Raw genomic sequence first — 17,086 nt, 5'->3', positions numbered from 1 at the left:
CACCACCTTCTCAAAGGGCAATTAGGGATGGGCAATAAATGCTGACCCAGCCAGATAAGCCCACATAATATATATATATATATATATATATATATAAAAATGAAGATTATATCTGCCAGGGATAATGATTTGTGTGTCCTCAGGTGAGACTCAGCAGGCCAAATTCTGGAACCGCAGGTCATTGGGTAGAGAAGGAGAAGAATTGCCCTGATGAGAGAGTCGTCCCGAGCCAGGGTCCTGCTCCCTCTACCTCTCCCTCTCCCTCCAGTGTTGTTGCTGCTTCCCCTGCAGCAGAGTTAATGCGGCCAGTTTCTGACTGTGTTTTACAGCTTGTCTGATGAGGTGTGCCCACATGTCCCGGTTGATATAGACAAACAGACGGTGCGGACACCCCGAAGACTAACCTGTCATTTTGCGCTTGCAGGTTGCTGCCTGCCTTCGCTAATCCCGCCATTCCGTAAAAAAATAAAGCGCCTCTAACCTCCGCCACCCCCCCCCCCGCCCCCGCCCCTTCCCTCACTCCCTAAAAGTCTGCATTTTGTGAGGGGCGAACTTGACACCTCACAATAGAGCAGCAGCAGAACCCAATTCCACACAGACAGACCGAGACACCCACGCTCACTGGGACTGGAGCAGTGGGCGCAGAGCGGGCGCATGCGCAGCTGCAGCTCCCAGGCCTGGTCCTCCACCTTCCCGGCATCCCCGGGCTCTCCAGCATGGCGGCCGACGGGGAGGCCGTGAGGCGCGTGTGTGAGACGGACGGTTGCGACAAGGAAGCGCGGCTGCAGTGTCCCACCTGCATCAAGCTCGGGATCCAGGGCTCCTTCTTCTGTTCGCAGGTACCGGGAGCCGGGGGATCCGGTCAGAGAGGAAAGGGGGTGGGTGGGTGGGTGGTTGGTGTTGGTTTCTGGTCGGTGGGGGGAGGGAACCGGTCAGAGTCGTGGTGGAGTCTGCTCGTGGGAGTGGGATCCAGTCAGAGGGGAAGGGGATCAGGTCGGGGGGTGGATATGGTCAGAGTGATGGGGGTGGGATCTGGCCAGTGGAGTTGGTGGGGGAGTGGGATCTAGTCGTGTGGGGAGGAATCCGGTCAGAGGGGGTGGGGAGTGGGATTTGGTCGGTGGAGTTGTTTGGGGGGGGGGGGGGGGGGGGACTGGGATCTAGTCAGGGGGGTGGGGGGATCCGGTCAGAGGGTGCGGGGGGATCCGGCTACAGAGGGTGGGGGTGGGATACAGCCAGTGGGGGTTGGGGAGGTGGAATTCGGTCAGAGGGAGTTGGGGTGGGGGGGGTTGGTGGTAGGATCCGGTTAGAGGGATGGGACCGGCGGGGTAGGATGCGGTCAGAGAGGCGGGCTGGTGAGTCGGGGAGGGATCTGGTCAGAGAGGCCGGGGGGGGTGGAATCCGGTCAGAGAGGCCAGGGGGTTGGTATCTGTTCAGGCGGTCGGTCGGTCGGTCGGTGGGTGGAGGCACCCGGTCAGAGAGGCTGGGGGTGTGTGGGATCAGTTCAGCGAGGCCTGCGGGGTGGGTGGTTGTGGATGAATCCGCTTAGAGGGAGAGGACAGGGGGTTGGGGGGAGGGGGGGGGGTGGAATCTGGTCGGGGGAGGGGGGGTAATCCAGTCATATGCCAGGGGCATCAAGTCAGAGGGCGGCTGAGGGTTTCACAACTCATCCTGGACTCTGCCTTTTCCTTCCCCCACCCACTATCTAGACCCTAAAACCATCACCCCCCCCCCCCCCCCTCAACGCACAGACCTTCCCTTGCCCCTTACACACACTCTGACCCCCCAACACTGACCCCACCATCCAGCCCCTAATTCCCACTGCACCTGTATCCAGACCCCCACACAGCCCTAAACCCCCATCAGGCAACACACACACACACCCTGACCTCCCCACTTTGAACTCTCAAAGCCTCATCCTGAACCCAGCCCCTCAAGCCAACAGCTCCCTTTGTCTGATCCCCCAACTGGGCTCCAGCCCCCCATTCCCATCTTCACCCACACTGACCCAGATCTACCCTGAACCATCCCATTCCCATCCCGAATTCTTCACCATCCCTGCCCTGTATCCTCCTCCTCAACATCCTGGGGGGAGTTACCATTGACCAGAAACTGAACTGGACTAGCCATATAAATACTATGGCTGTAAGGGCAGGTCAGATGCTGGGAATTTTGTGACAATTAACTCACTCCTGGCTCCCCAAAGCTTGTCCACATCTAGAAGGCACAAAAAACAAAAATTGATGGAAAAACTCAGCAGGTCTGACAGCGTCCGTGGAGAGGAAGACAGAATTAACGTTTCAAGTCCGTATGACTCTTCATTAGAACTGATGATGGGTTCTGATGAAGAGTCATACGGACTCAAAATGTTAACTCTGTCTTCCTCTCCACAGACGCTGTCAGACCTGCTGAGTTTTTCCAGCAATTTTTGTTTTTGTTTCAAATTTCCAGCATCCACAGTATTTTGCTTTTATCTAGAAGGCACAAGTCAGGAGTGTGATGGAATACTTTCCACTTGCTTGGATGAGTGTGGCTCCAACAACATTCAAGAAGCTCAACTCCACTCAGGACAAAGCAGCCTGTTTGATTGGCACCCCATCCACCCACGTTCCATATTCACTCCCTCCACCACTGATGCACAGTAGCAGCCATGTGTACCATCTACAAGAAAGACTGCAGCAACTCGTCAAGGGTCTTTCGACAGCATCTTCCAAACATGCGACCTCTACCACCTAGAAGGACATAGGCAATGGATGCATGGGAACACCACCACCTGGATGTTCGCTTCTAAGCCACACACCATCCTGAATTGGAACTATACCGCGTTCCTTCACTGTTGCTGGGTCAAAACCTGGAAATTCCTCCGAAAGACACAGTGGGGTACACCACATGGACTGCATGGTTGAAGAATGTGGCTCACTGCCACTGTCTCAAGGCAATTAAGCATGAGCAACAAATACTGGCCTTCTCAGTGACTCTCACATCCCATGAGCAACTAAGAAAAAAAGAAACCTACAAAGGACCCCAACTCTCCTAATCTACCCACATGACCCACATCATCTGTACTCCCCATTTATAACACCTGGCACCAGTGCCCCTTCCACCTCCACTCTGCCACTTACTAATCACCTGTACATTGCCCCAACCCGCACTTCTCCATCTCCATAATCATCTCTGAATTCCACCCACCCACACCATCCTCCCCTCTCTGTTTGTCCCCAGATGAATTTAAGGTAGTGATTTGCAGTGATCTAATTGAATGGCAGAGCAGACTCAGGGCTGACTGGCCTCCTCCTGTTTCTGCGTGTTCTGATAGTGAGATTTAACAGTTTGTTTTACTACAGGGTGACACAGCTTGAATTTGCCCTCACCTTAGGGAAGATGGCACCATAGTGGTAACGTCACTGGGCTAGTAACCCAGTGGCTCAGGCTCTGGAGACACGAGTTCAGATCCCATCATGGCAGCTGGTGGAATTTTAAAAATTCAATTAATGAATAAGGAATTACAAGCTAGCTTGACTAATGGTGACCATGAAGCCATCATCGATTGTCGTAAAAAAACATTTGGTTCGCTAATGTCCTTTAGGAAAGGAAATCTGCCTTCCTTACCTGTTCTGGTCTACATGTGATCCCAGACCCGCAGCATTATGGTTGACTCTTAACTGCCCTCTGAAATGACCTAGCAAACCACTCAGTTCTAGGGCATTTAGCGATGTGCAACAAATGCAGCCTTTGCCAGTGACACCCACCTTCCAAGAAAATTTTTTTAAAAATTAACATCCGCACTTGCACAATATCAGCAAATATTCTCTGACCTAGAACATGAGTTCAGGTTCGTTTTATTTTACTGATAAGAGTCACTGAAACCAGTTTCACTGTCACTATTGCTGCCCTGGCTCAGATCAGGTAATGCGAAACAGACCTCAGAATGTACAACGGGTAGCATGTAAGCAGTTTTTGATTTCCAAAGTTGTTAATTGGTTAACATCAACAAAGCAGTGAGACTGAAGGCACCTTAAGCAAACTGTCAAGCAGTTGTTCTTTGTCTTTGGTGCATGTATTAAGGTGTTGGATTTTTAGTTATATTGTGAACTCATACAGGTAGTTTGATGTGGATGAGCAATGTGTGGGACTTGAAGGGATGCAGACCACGTACGTTGCTTGGTACTACAGTAAAATGTTTTCATCAATAATATGTTACTGGGAAGTATATGAGAAACTTTATTTTTGAGCTTGCAAATGTAGGAAAGGTTTCATATATTAATAGTCGTTTGGTAGTACAGAATTTGAGTATTGCTGAAAAAGACATTTTGTCAAAGCTTTTCATCTTGCATTCATCAGGACAATCATAAAAATCACATCTTGGGGTGTTGACACCTCCTTGTCCTTTTGTTTATGACATCTTTTGGCAATCTCCACCGATCACTTGCCCTCTATCCAGCTCTATCTGCCCGCCCCCCCCCCCGCCCGCCCCCGCGCCAAACCAGCTTAAATTTCACCTCTCTTCTATTTTTTCTTAGTTCTGATGAGTCATACAGACTCGAAACGTTAACTATATTCCTCTCCGCAGATGCTGTCAGACCTGTTGAGTTTTTCCAGGTATTTTTGTTTTTGTTTTGGAGTTCCAGCATCTGCAGTTTTTTGCTTTTATCTTAGATCAATAATTTTTGGTGGATTGCTAAATAATCCATGATAAAATCAATCATCCTCCTTTGCTTTACATACAGTGCTATAAAATAGTTGTTCACCAGTTGGAAGTTGCTTGTGTTTCTTCCTGCCCCTTTGGTTGTCCTTGATCTACTTTACTTCTGGAAATTGATTCTTTGGAGGCTACTTTCTTGTTTGCCTAAACAGTGCACTTTCTACTTTCCACCTTGAGTTGTTTGATAATAGTTGCCAATTCTTTTTTTCTGTTGCTTCAGCCATCTCCCTTCTGTGGATTTATACTATCAGTTATGCCACTGACTTGCTTAATAGTTTATCTTTACATTCTGTACTGTTACAGCTCCATTTCTTATTCGGTTTCTAGATGAGGCCAGTTTTGACAATGCCAGTGATATCAATATTTCCCTTGATGCTTACATAAAGAAAGACTTTTATTTAAAAAGCACTTTTATCAGCCACCAGATGTCTCAAAGCACTTTACAGCCAATGACACACTTTGAAGTGTGGACAAAAATCTGGCAGAAGGAATATAATGTAGGAAAATGTGAAGTTATTAACTTTGGCAGAAAGAATAAAAAAGCAGAGTATTATTAAATGGAGAATGACTGCAGAATTCCGAGGTGCAGAGGGATTTAGTTGTTCTAGTGCATGAGTCACAAAAAGTTAGTATGCAGGTACAGCAAGTAATTAGGAAGGCTACTGGAGTGCTATCCTTTATTACAAGAGGAATTGAACATAAAAATAAGGATGTTATGCTTCAGTTGTACAGGGTGAGACCACATCTCGAATACTGTGTGCAGTTTTGGCCTCCTTATTTGAAGGAAGGATTTAAATGCATTGGAGGCAGTTCGGAGGAAGTTTACTAGATTGATACCTGGGTTGTCTAATGACAAAAGGTTGGACAGACTGTGCTTGTTTCTGCTGGAGTTTAGAAGAGTGAGGGGTGACTTGATTGAAGTATATAAGATCCTGAACAGTCTCAATAAGGTGGACATGGGAAGGATGTTTCCTTTTGTGGGTGAGTCCAGAATTAGGAGGGAATGTTTTAAAATTAGGAGATGCCCTTATAGGACAGAGATGAGGAGGAATTTTTTTCCCTGAGGGTTGTGTGACTTTGGAACTCTGCCTCAGAAGGTGGTGGAAGGCGGGATCATTAAATGTTTTAAAGGCGGAGGTAGATAGATTCTTGTTAGGCAAGGGAATCAAATGTTATCGGGGGGGTAGATGAGAATGTGGAATTTGAAACAAACAGATCAGCTATGATCTTATTGAATGGTGGAGCAGGCTTAAGGGGCCAAATGGCATATTTCTGCTCCCATTTCATTTCTTCTTCAGTCACTGTTGTAATTAAGGAAACATGAATGGATATATAAAAAAAAACACCTGTCCGTCTATCTCTTCCAGTTGCTACTGTATTTGAATTGCCTTGTGAATGTCAGAATATGCTGCCAATGAGCCGGTGGCAACCAAGGTGTAAATTTCTTTTTTGGCAGTTGATAATTGATAATCATTGGCAGCCAAAATGATAATGAGAGTTGAGATCTGAATGAATATTTATATAGATGATCACATTTTAGTTGTAATGTGTAAGGAATAGCACCAACATTAGTTTGGGTTTTATAATTGGCAGAATAAGTAAATTATCGTAGACTCATTATGCACAGAAGGGGCCATTCAACCCATCGAGTTTGTGCCTGCTCTCTATAGAACAATTTAGTCGATCCTATTCCCCAACTCTTTCCCATAGCTCTGCAAGTTTACTTCCTTCAAGTGCCCAGCCAATTTCCTTTTGAAATCATTCATCGTCCCCACTTCCACCCTCTCATGGGCAGAGATTTCCTGATCACTGTGAATCCAAGCACTGTTAGAGAGCAATATTGAACAAATATTCCGAATGGTTTGGGTAAGCTGAATCAGTATCAGTTATTAGTATTTGCAATGGCAGTACTATGTTACATTGATTAATGTTATTAAAATATGATACTTGACTAGTGGCATGTTTGGGGTGGTCAGTTCTGGGGAATTGTAGAAAAATAGAGATTAAAATTGGATTCTTTTCTGACTAGAAAGATGAAATCAAATCTTCATTGGTCCAACTGGAGACCTTACTGGAAGAAATGGTTTGTGGCACAGAGTAATTAGGTGATGCTCAAGCGAGTGCTGCAATTTAGGGATAACGCAGCAATGAATGGATAGATACCTTAGTATCTGATGAGAAAATCTGAAGAGAGATTTGCAGAGCTATGGGAAAATGGCAAAGGAGTGGAACCAGATGAGTTGCTCTTACAGAGAGCTGGCACAGACATGGTGGGCCAAATGACGGCCTTCTGTGTTGTGAGTATTTTATGATCCTAGGGTAAGCATCACCTGTCATGAGAAAACTAGCAAAAAACTGTTGACCATTGAAGACCATGCATCAATATATCGGGAAAAATATACTATTGGAAGCAGTAATAACATAGTGTAGAAAGTAAAAAGGATGACGAAATCAGAGGGTTCTGGTCATGAATTGGGAAGCCAGTTCTGTTCAGGAGGTAACTGTGATGCACCTACATGATGGCGGTCTCAGTCGCACAGATTAGGAAAGATTCCAGGTTTGATACCTGATCTCGACTATACTAGCTATCTAAATAGTGTCAGGCGATGGCTCAGTGGTAGCATTCTCTAACACAAGTTGTGAGTTCAGGTTCCACTCCACAGACTTGAGCACAAAACATCAGTTCTGATGGAAGTTCATCAACCTGAAACATGAAGTCTCTTTCTCTCTCCATAGAAGCTGCCTGTCCTGCTGAGTATTTCCAACATTTTCTGTTTTTATTTCAGGTTTCCAGTACCTGCAGTATTTTGCTTTTTGAGTTATCCACAGTGTTCTGACCAAGATTTATCCCTCAACCATCATCACTAACACAGGCTATCTGATCATTGTGATACTCCTTTTTTTTGGGATCATGCTCTGCGCAAATTGGCTGCCATATGTCCTATATTACAACAGTGACTACATTTCAAAAAAGTACTTCAATGGCTGCAAAGCAATAAGGGACATCTTGAGCTTGTGAACAGCAGTCAGGTTTCTTGCTGGTGGTTGCTGTCCTGTTCAGCGATTCCTGCTGGAAAAGATGGGTGTGGGCTTGTTGAGCGAAGACTTGCTCAGATTTGGTTATGGTGCTCCCTATGATTGAACAGTCACAGGAAGATTCACTGCATCAGCAATGTACAGGAGGGTTCCTGGCACCCATAGAACACTAATTTGGCACAATTCCATACCGTAGAAAATATACTTTTGAAGGGAGAGGATAGTTACAGAAGAAAATGGGAAGGATTGTAGTGCCAAGAGATTAATATAAGCTTTACAAAATTTGCTGCTTATATGAAATATAATGTGATATAGTGCTGCTTTAAATAGTTAAAAATGCAAATGTTTCTCATCCCTCACATTCTAAAACTAGCCATGTTTACGTATTTAGCATTTTAAACCGAGCTTCTCTTTTGATAACTCAAAAGCTCCAGACTAGCTGTCTCCAGTTCAATTAAGTCCCCCTCCCCCCACACATACACACAGAGAAACTAATCCAAATCCCATTATTAACCCACTTTTACAATAAATCACAATAATATGAAAATTATTATATTTTCATGATGCATTGCAGAAAAGTTGTGACATATCATGCAGTGAATTACAATGGTGCCATGATGTGTAAAAGATTATGGCATTTGCTGCATTGTCATGTGAAATATCTGGAGATAAACTGTGGAATTTTTAATCTTTCCGTGTGTTTTTGAAATATAGTTAAAGCCTTCAATGTGTCCATTGTCACCGAGTACATTTTGTCTTGTTTGTTTAGTCCAGTCAAGCTGAAGTGAACTTTTGTCACTTTGTCAACTATGTTTTATGAAAGAAAGGCAACTTAAAACAAACTTTTCTTTTTGCTCTTGGAGGTGCTGTGGGTTAATGAAATGGTCAGTGAAATAAGCATTAGATAATTTTAGACTTGAGTGGGAGGGATGTTAGACAAGAGTGGCCCAATTTGTTTTAAGGGGTGTTTTGAAACTGAGAGAAGTGTAGTATGGTGTAGTACGGTGAAGGAGGCTTAGGAAGGGAACTGGAAGGAGTGGGGGGGGGAGATGACTGCTTTCTCTGTGAAAGGTGTTCAAGTAGAGCAAGGGAGCAATACCTCATACTGTAGTTCAAAAGTGTAAGAACAGAGGGTGCAGAAAGGCTGGAGGGGATGAGATATGCTGTATAACCATGGAGGTGTTTGAAGATGAGGATTTTGATACCAGTGACAGAGATATGAATAACCAATGGTGACTAGCAGGGATAGGAAAGATGGGTGAACAGCGTTTTCTGATTCCTAGGATGTGCGCAGTGACATTCTGGATGAACTGAAGTTTATCAATTCAAAAAATAATCATTCTACCTACGACATGTTGGATGATTGCACTGCCCAGTGTATTTCGGAGACGCATGGAGCAGAATGGTCTAGGTTCAATTCTGGGTTTTTTGATGAACGGGATGGCAGTGGGGCATTTGCACCATTTGGTCACCCTTGAAAAGGGCGAGGGGGTAAGGAATAAAAATCAACCAAGGTCTTGCTCCTGATTGCAGCCACTTACCCACTGAGACATGGAGGAGCTCAAACATTTGATTCAGGATGCTTCTCTAAATTTAAATGCCTTATTTGGGAGCTCCAAGGTATTGTTTTGTGATCCTTCATGAGTGATGAGTAACAGGCTACCGGAAAGGTTTTTCAGCTGTGAAGGCCATCACATTAAAGCTCAATTCTGTTTATGAGTCAGCAGTTGTGGATTTTGGTATCAAGAATCACTAGAGGGCAATGATCAGGAACAGACACCCAAGCTGATTTTTAAAAAATATATCTTATATAAACCCAGAGGCATCACATCTAATTGTGGTGATCCAAAAAGTTGTTTGCATCATTGAATTAGACAGAGATCAACTTTTGAGCCTTCTGGTTTTTAATGGCTTACTTAGAAAGGAGAAAGAAATGTGTGTAACAGATTTAGCAGCTTTCACAACCTCAGCATATCCCAAGGTGCTCATAACCAATGGAGCACTTTTAAAGTGCAGACACTCATATAGTGTAGGAAACACCCCACATACAGAAATGTGATAATGACCAGCTAATCCTTTTTTTGTGATGGATGTTGCAGCATAAATATTGTCCCAGGGCACTAGGGAGAATTTCCCTCATCTTCATCCACTTACAAGGTAGACTCAGTTTAACATCTCTTTGAAAGATGGCATTTCTTCAGTACTGCACTGAAATGTCAGCCTTTAGTATGGCTCATTTCCAGGAGTGGGACTCTAAACCATGACCTTCTGAATCAGATGAGAAGGTGCCTTCAGTAAGCCAAGGCTGACAGCAAGCAATATTAATAAATTTGAAAAAATGAAGTTGTACAAACAGTCTTAAGCCATTTATTTGAAAATTACTCCAAATTGATCAGGTAACTTATTAGGTCGACCTGTGTGCCACAGAATTATAGTCAATTCTCAAGTCAACTTTGCTTAATTTAGATAATCTGATAATACGAAAATAAAATTAGCACTAAATTCCCATTTTGCTGTCATTTATGTTGGTTGGTTCAAATTATTGGGTAATGCAGTTTCTTAATATGAAAAGACTTCTAATTGTGGGAAGTAGACTTATTTGCATTTCCTTGCTGAGTCAATATTCAGTGCAGTTCTAGAATTAATATGAATTCTCTCTTATATGTATTGGCCTCTTACCTGAATTGTCCGGTTGTTCTATATAATGCCAGCAAATTTTTTTTAAAATACATAAATACAGCTTCACTGCATATCAGTGTGAATTCATAAATAAATGCATATTTTGACAGCTTTGTTCCTGGTCACAATTCAAACCTATTTGAAAGTTTAGAATTATGTTCATCAAAATAAAGTCTTTTGCTCTTTGCTACAGTTGAAAATCTGTTTTAACATCAGAGAATGCAATTTAGCAGTTAACCACTGCTGCCAAGCAATTGCCAGTGCTAATATTGTAAGAAATGTGATCAGCTATGATGCATTTGTCGACATCAATCTTCAACGTTTAAAAACTGAAGCTCAGTTCTAAAATTACTTTGAGTCTTTGTGCCTTACTAATGAACCAAAATGTTAATGATTCTGCAGTCCTTGCATAAACATTGTGGTCAGAGTAATTTGCTGTAAAGCTGGTGGGGTAATCGGTTCATTGGTGGGTCAGTGAATAAACTGTATGATGATGCAAAATTCTGTGGCATGATATGATTTCAGCAGTGGAGAGTGCAGTGATTTATAGGAGACACCTGTTAGCTACATCATTAAAAATACCAGTGATGACATTTGAACTAAGTGTCCTCATGCAGGGGAAAGGAAAGCTGCTTAGCTTGCAAAATTCTTAATGAATCTGTTAGTGTTTATTGTTCACATAATAAAGACATCAAGTGGAATTAATATTTATTTTATTAAAGCAACATGGCACTTAAAACCATGCTGTAGTTTCAGGTGCTCCAACTGGAGTTTGTTCAGTATGTTGCCATATATGGGCATTGCTTCTCCCCCCACCATCACCATGGTCTGATAGTTATATCTTTTTGGTAGTCTGTCCTTAGAGTTGGCCAATCTCAAAAATTACTCTTGAGTAATCTTTAATATTAAACATAATTTTGGGGAAAGCTGCCTTCTGTTCAGATCTTAGAATGCTGCACTGACCAGTTTTTAAGCTAAGGCACTAATATATGAAATGGTCATTAGAGTTTTCAGATGAGGACCACCATTGGAACTGTATTTTAAGAGGGAACGAGGAAATGCATATTCATTCTAAAAATCATAATTTTTGAGGTAAAGTGAAATTCTTCTACATGCAATGAGACAGGTTGATCAGAGCTGCTTAGAATCAAATTTGTAATTGGCAATGAACGACCGAAACACTGAATTTGGAAATTGATTCATTCTTGCAAAGGTTTGGCTGTAAAATTTGATTTACATCATAGCCTGGGAAATAAGCCTGTGAGTTACTAATCTACACTACATCTTGTGATAATGTTCTGACATTGGGGTGCTACTGTTTACTTTGCATTGCAAAATGTATTTGTAGTATAGGCACACACACTTATGCAAAACATATATTTGGATTTTTTCGCTTCTGTTTATATATTAAATGACTTTTCTTTTGTCAAACCTACCTTTTTGCAGGAATGCTTCAAAGGAAGTTGGGCAACTCATAAGCTTCTCCATAAGAAAGCCAGTAAGTACTTTGTTGGGGGCTGTGGCCATAGACATTCATGTATCTGCCACGACTCAGGGGGTAACATTTACACCTCTAAATCAGAAGATTGTGGGTTCAAACCCCACTCCAGAGACTTAAGCACAAAAGTTAGACTGACATTCCAGTGCAGTACTGAGGGAGCATTGCATTGTTGGAGGTGCTGTCTTTTGAGTGAGATGTTAAACTGAGGCCTGTCTGCTTTCGCAGGTAATGTAAAACATCCATGGCACTATTTCAGACAAGGATAGAGGAGTTCTCCTTGGTATCCTGGGACTGATATTTATTCCTCAATCAACATCACAAAAAAATAGATCATCTGGTCATTATGTCATTGTTTGTGGGAGCTTGCTGTGCACAAATTGGCTGTCATGTTTCTTACATTACCACCGTGACTATATTTCAGAAGTACTGAAACATATTGTGACATATTGTCATGAAAGATGCTGTATAAATGAGTTTTTCTTATTCTACTGGAACATGGTTAAAGGATAAAGCTTCATAGTTTTGACTACTGTATGCGCTTATTGATTGAAAACCACATCCATTACATATATTATGACAGTTGTACTTTTTACTATGTAAGCATTTGTCACATTTGCATCAGTTGATGCACGTTTTCTTAGCAGCAACAAATCAAACCTGAGTAAGTACAGAACATACAAATGCAAAGTGAGAAAAGCAGGTAGATGGGCCTCCAACAAGGACTTGTTGGGAAAGAACAAATCAAGCAATGTCAGGATGTCCCAAAGCACTTTACAGCAAGTGAAATACAGTGTTTTAGTGCTGCCTTTCAGTAAGCTGCTGCAAATTGCAATGTGATGAATGGCCAGATAATTTTTTTTGTGTGATGTTGGTTGAAGGATAAATATTGGTCCCAGTACACTAAAGAGAATCTTGGAAATAGTGGTCGTGGGATTATACATTCTCCTGAGAGGGCAGTCAGGGCCTCTGTTTAACATCTTAGCTGAAAGATGGCACCTCTCACAGTGCCGCGTTTCCCTCAGTACTGCACTGGTGTGTCAGCCTAGATTTTGTGTTCTGGAGCAGCCTTGAACCCACAACTTTATGACTAGGAAGCGACTGTGTTACCCACTGAGCTCCAGCTGGCATCTAACAGGTGAAGGAGCAATTCCCCTGTTAATTGCTAACATGCAGTTTGTAATCTGCTCAGCAAGAAGGTTGTACCCATTTCACTTACAAAAAATTAGCAGTCAGTTGGACTGTTTTTTAGACTTGTAGTCCCCCTGTTCCTTTTGCCCTTTGTGAAATCTGTCTGGGCAGCCTTGGTATATTTCCACAGGCCTCCAATTCACCAGTAATTGAGAATTTCAGATAGGCCATGGATGGTTATTGTGGCAAATGGAAACATCGCCACACTGATGCAGTTAGGGATGCTCCAATGAAATAGGGACTGAGGCACATTTTTGGGGCAGAATGGCAGGAATTTTATTAACTCTGCACACAGCTATGCTACCCATGATGTGTGAAGTGCGTTATTCCCCGGCACTATTAACCTTTCTCATTTTGAAGCAGAAAACAACTTGAAGACAGTTTTGCCTCTGTGTAACAGGTGGTAGAGAACATAGAGCTGGGAAGGACAATTTTAGTTCAGCTGGCTGCCCCCAGGTTTCATAAGCATAATAGATGGGTCCCTACCTACATCTAGCAACATCTGTGGAGAATTCCTGAAACATAACTCCTGTTTCTCTCTCCACTGTTGCTGTCTGAGAATTTCCAGCATTTTCTGTTTTTATTTCAGATTTTCAGCATCAGCAGTATTTTGCTTTTGCTTGACTATCTATATTCCTGTTTTTTTTTCTCACCAAGTGCCTGTCCCAAGTTCTTTCAAACTTGTGTCATTCACTCAATCCCCACACCCGCCCCCCCCCCCCACCCCCCACGCCAACCACCCTAGTTAGCCCATTCCAAGCAGTCACCAGTTTCACTGTGTGAAATAGTCTGATCTGTCTATTTACTCTTTCTCCTCTGAGCTTTGTCCATTGCTGCCTTGTAATGTTTAGAAAGTTTTAAGCATCGACTTTTGACCAGTTTACGGATCTTGAATGCTCAAAGGTCCTTTCTCAGACATCCCTCCTCTCATGTAACCAGACTTGGCTTTTGTAGTGCTTCATTAAGTGTGACGTATATATCAGATTGACAGCACAAGAAACCTCCCTTTTCTCTATCTTTACAATACTGACGGGCTAAGCATCAGGATAATAGAGACCATGTTTGGGCCAGCAGTTTGGTACTTTAAACACCACGACAAAGGTGCAACAGCTGGTACTTGTGTTTACTAAAACTTATGATTTTGTAAAAGAGACGACTTTTACAATTAACCAAAGAGTAAAACTGGTATGACAAATGATTCTGAAAAACTGTATTGCAGGTACTGTGGCAGGTCAGTGAACTAAATTACAATTTTCCACTACAGAAAATGAAAAGTCCAAAGAAGAATCCTCCAAATCTGAGAAAGGTGAAATCAATACGGATCCCTGGCCCGGCTATCGATACACGGGCAAACTGAGGCCGCACTATCCACTGGTATGTTGCATACCATTTATAAATTCTTATAATACAAGATGAAAGAAATTATTGCAAAATACTTTGGATACTGGAGATCTGAAATAAAAACAGACAGTGCTGATAAACCTCAGCCAAACTGGGAGCATCTGTGGAAAGAGAAACAGAGTTATATTGGACTCAGATTGTTAACTCTGTTTCTCTCTACACAGATGCATTCAGACCCGCTGAGTTTTTCCAGCCCTTTCTGTTTTTAATTATGAAAGAAATGATTGCGAGGTATTTATCCTTTTTGGTAAAGTGGATGATGACGCTCAAGGTGTCGTCTGTTTGGAATTTGTGAGACTTTTGTTACACTTTTGTGTTGAGTTAAAGTTGTGTCTTTGGTGGGCAGAGGAAGGAAGGGAGGGATTTTTAAAAAAAGCTATGTAGTTTACAGTGGGTTTGTAACTCCATTTCTGCCTGTAAGGAACAGAAATAAGCCATTCAGTTGCACAGGCCTATGCCAAGCTGATCTGTATCATGACTCCATCAAATAGTTCCGTAACCCTTAATACCCTCGCTGAACAAAAATTTAAAAATCTCAATTTTGAAATTTCATTTGACCCCCAGCCTATTGGATTTTTTGGAGGAGAGTTCCAGACTTCCTATGTGTGAAGAAGTGCTTCCTGACAACCCCCTCTTTATAGCTTAGCTCCAATTTTAAGGCTATATCCCCTTGTTTTAGATTCCCCCCCATCATAGGAACAGGAGTAGGCCATTCAGCCTGTTGAGCCTGCTCTGCTATTCAATTAGATCATGGTTAATTTTCTATCTCAACACCACTTACCCGCATTATCTCCATATCCCTTGGTGTCATTAGTCTCCAGAAATCTATCGATTTCTGTCATGAAAATGCTCAAATAATTGATCTTCCATAGCCCTCTGGGGTAGAGAATTCCAAAGATTCACCATCCTCTGAGTGAAGAAATTCTTCCTCATCTCAGTCTTAAATGGCCTACCCCTTATCCTAAGGTTATGTCCCTTGGTTTTAGACTCACCAGCCAGGGGAAACATCTTATCTACATCCACCCTGTCATTCCCTGTAAGAATTTTGTAAGTTTCAATGAAACCACCCCTCATTCTTCTTGAGAAAACTCTAGGGACTACAAACCCAGTCTCCCCAATCTCTTCTCATAAAACAATCCCACCAGGGATTAATCTGGTGAATCTCTGTTGCACTCCATCTATGGCAAGTATATCCCTCCTTGGATAAGAAGACCAAAACCATATACCAGATGAGGTCTCACCAAGTCTCTATACAACTGCAGCAAGGCATATTTACTTCTGTACTCAAATCCCCTTGCAATGAAGGCAAACATACCATTTGCCTTCCTAATTGCTTGCTGTATCTGCATGCTAACTTTTAGTGACTCATGAACAAGGACACGAAGGTCCCTTTGGACTCGTGCAATTCCCAACCGTTCACCATTTAAGAAATATTCTGCCTTTCTGCTTTTTCTACCAAAGCAGCAATCATAACATGATTGAATTTTACATTCAGTTTGAGGGAGAGAAGAGTGCATTGAAAACTAGTATTTGAAACTTAAATAAGGCCAATTAAGAGGGCATGAAAGCAGAGCTAGCTAAAGTGAACTGACAAATGAGGGTAAGGGATAGGTCAATAGAGATATAGTGGCCGACATTTAAAAGGATGTTCCCGAATACACAGAGCAAATACGTTTCAGTGAGAAAGAAGAAATCCAAGGGGAAGACTCACCATCCGTGGTAAACTAAAAAAGTTAAAGACAGTATCAAACTTCAAGAAAAAGCATATAATTGCGCAAAGAAGTTTTGTAGATTAGAAGATCGGACAGAATGTAAAGAACAATAAAGAATGACAAAAAATTAAAAAGTGATAAATTAGAGTACGAGAGAAAGCTAGCTAGAAATATAAAGACAGATAATAAGAGTTTCTATAGATGTTTAAATAAGAAAAGAATGAACAAAGTGAGCATTGTTCCTATAGAAAGTGCGTCTGGGGAATTGATAATGGAAAGTAGGATGATGGCAGATGTGAATTGAACAGGTATTTTGCACCAGTCTTCACTAAGAAGATCCAAGTAATAGCTGTAAATCAGGAAATGGAAGGGAGGGAGAAACTCATAAAAATTACAATCATCAGGGAATTGGTGTTGAGCAAATTATTGGGACTGCAGGCTTACAAATCCCCACGTCCGGATGGACATCATCCTAGGATCTTGAAAGAAGTGGCTAGTGAGATAGTTGATGCGTTGGATTTAATTTTCTAAAGTTCCCTAGGTTCAGGGAAGGTTCCATTAAATTGGAAAATAGTAAACGTAACTCCTTTGTTCAAAAAGAGAGGGAGACAGAAAGCAGGAAACTACTGGCCAGTTAGCGTGACATCTGTCATAGGGAAAATGTTAGAATCTATTATTAAAGATGCTGTAGCAGGGCACTTCAAAAATTCAGGCAATCAGGCAGAATCAACATGGTTTCGTGAAAGGGCAATCATGTTTAAGCAATTTATTGGCGTTCTTTGAATGAGTCACATATGATAAAGGAGGACCAGTGGATGTACTGTACTTAGATTTCCAGAAGACATTTGATAAGGTGCCACATCAAAGGTT

The 17,086-nt window shown here is 42.3% G+C and overlaps 1 protein-coding gene across 3 annotated transcripts in view; it reads left to right on the top strand.

Moving 5' to 3' along the window:
• The first annotated feature begins 706 nt into the window (after window positions 1-706).
• Window positions 707-17,086, top strand: part of metap1 (methionyl aminopeptidase 1) — a 39,670-nt gene continuing 23,290 nt past the window's right edge. For all 3 annotated transcript variants that reach the window (XR_005942642.1, XR_005942643.1, XM_041184557.1), the window contains exons 1-3: window positions 707-839; window positions 11,861-11,912; window positions 14,368-14,477. Coding sequence is in view for 1 of the 3 variants with exons in the window: in XM_041184557.1 (XP_041040491.1) it covers window positions 717-839; window positions 11,861-11,912; window positions 14,368-14,477 (285 nt within the window). In the remaining 2 variants the exon portion in view is untranslated. The remainder of the gene's footprint in view (window positions 840-11,860; window positions 11,913-14,367; window positions 14,478-17,086) is intronic.

Source organism: Carcharodon carcharias, chromosome 1 (assembly GCF_017639515.1).
Source record: "Carcharodon carcharias isolate sCarCar2 chromosome 1, sCarCar2.pri, whole genome shotgun sequence".
In the NCBI taxonomy this organism is placed as follows: Eukaryota; Metazoa; Chordata; class Chondrichthyes; order Lamniformes; family Lamnidae; genus Carcharodon; species Carcharodon carcharias.
Note: the sequence above shows the minus strand (reverse complement) of the source record. Positions and strands in the feature narration are given on the sequence as shown.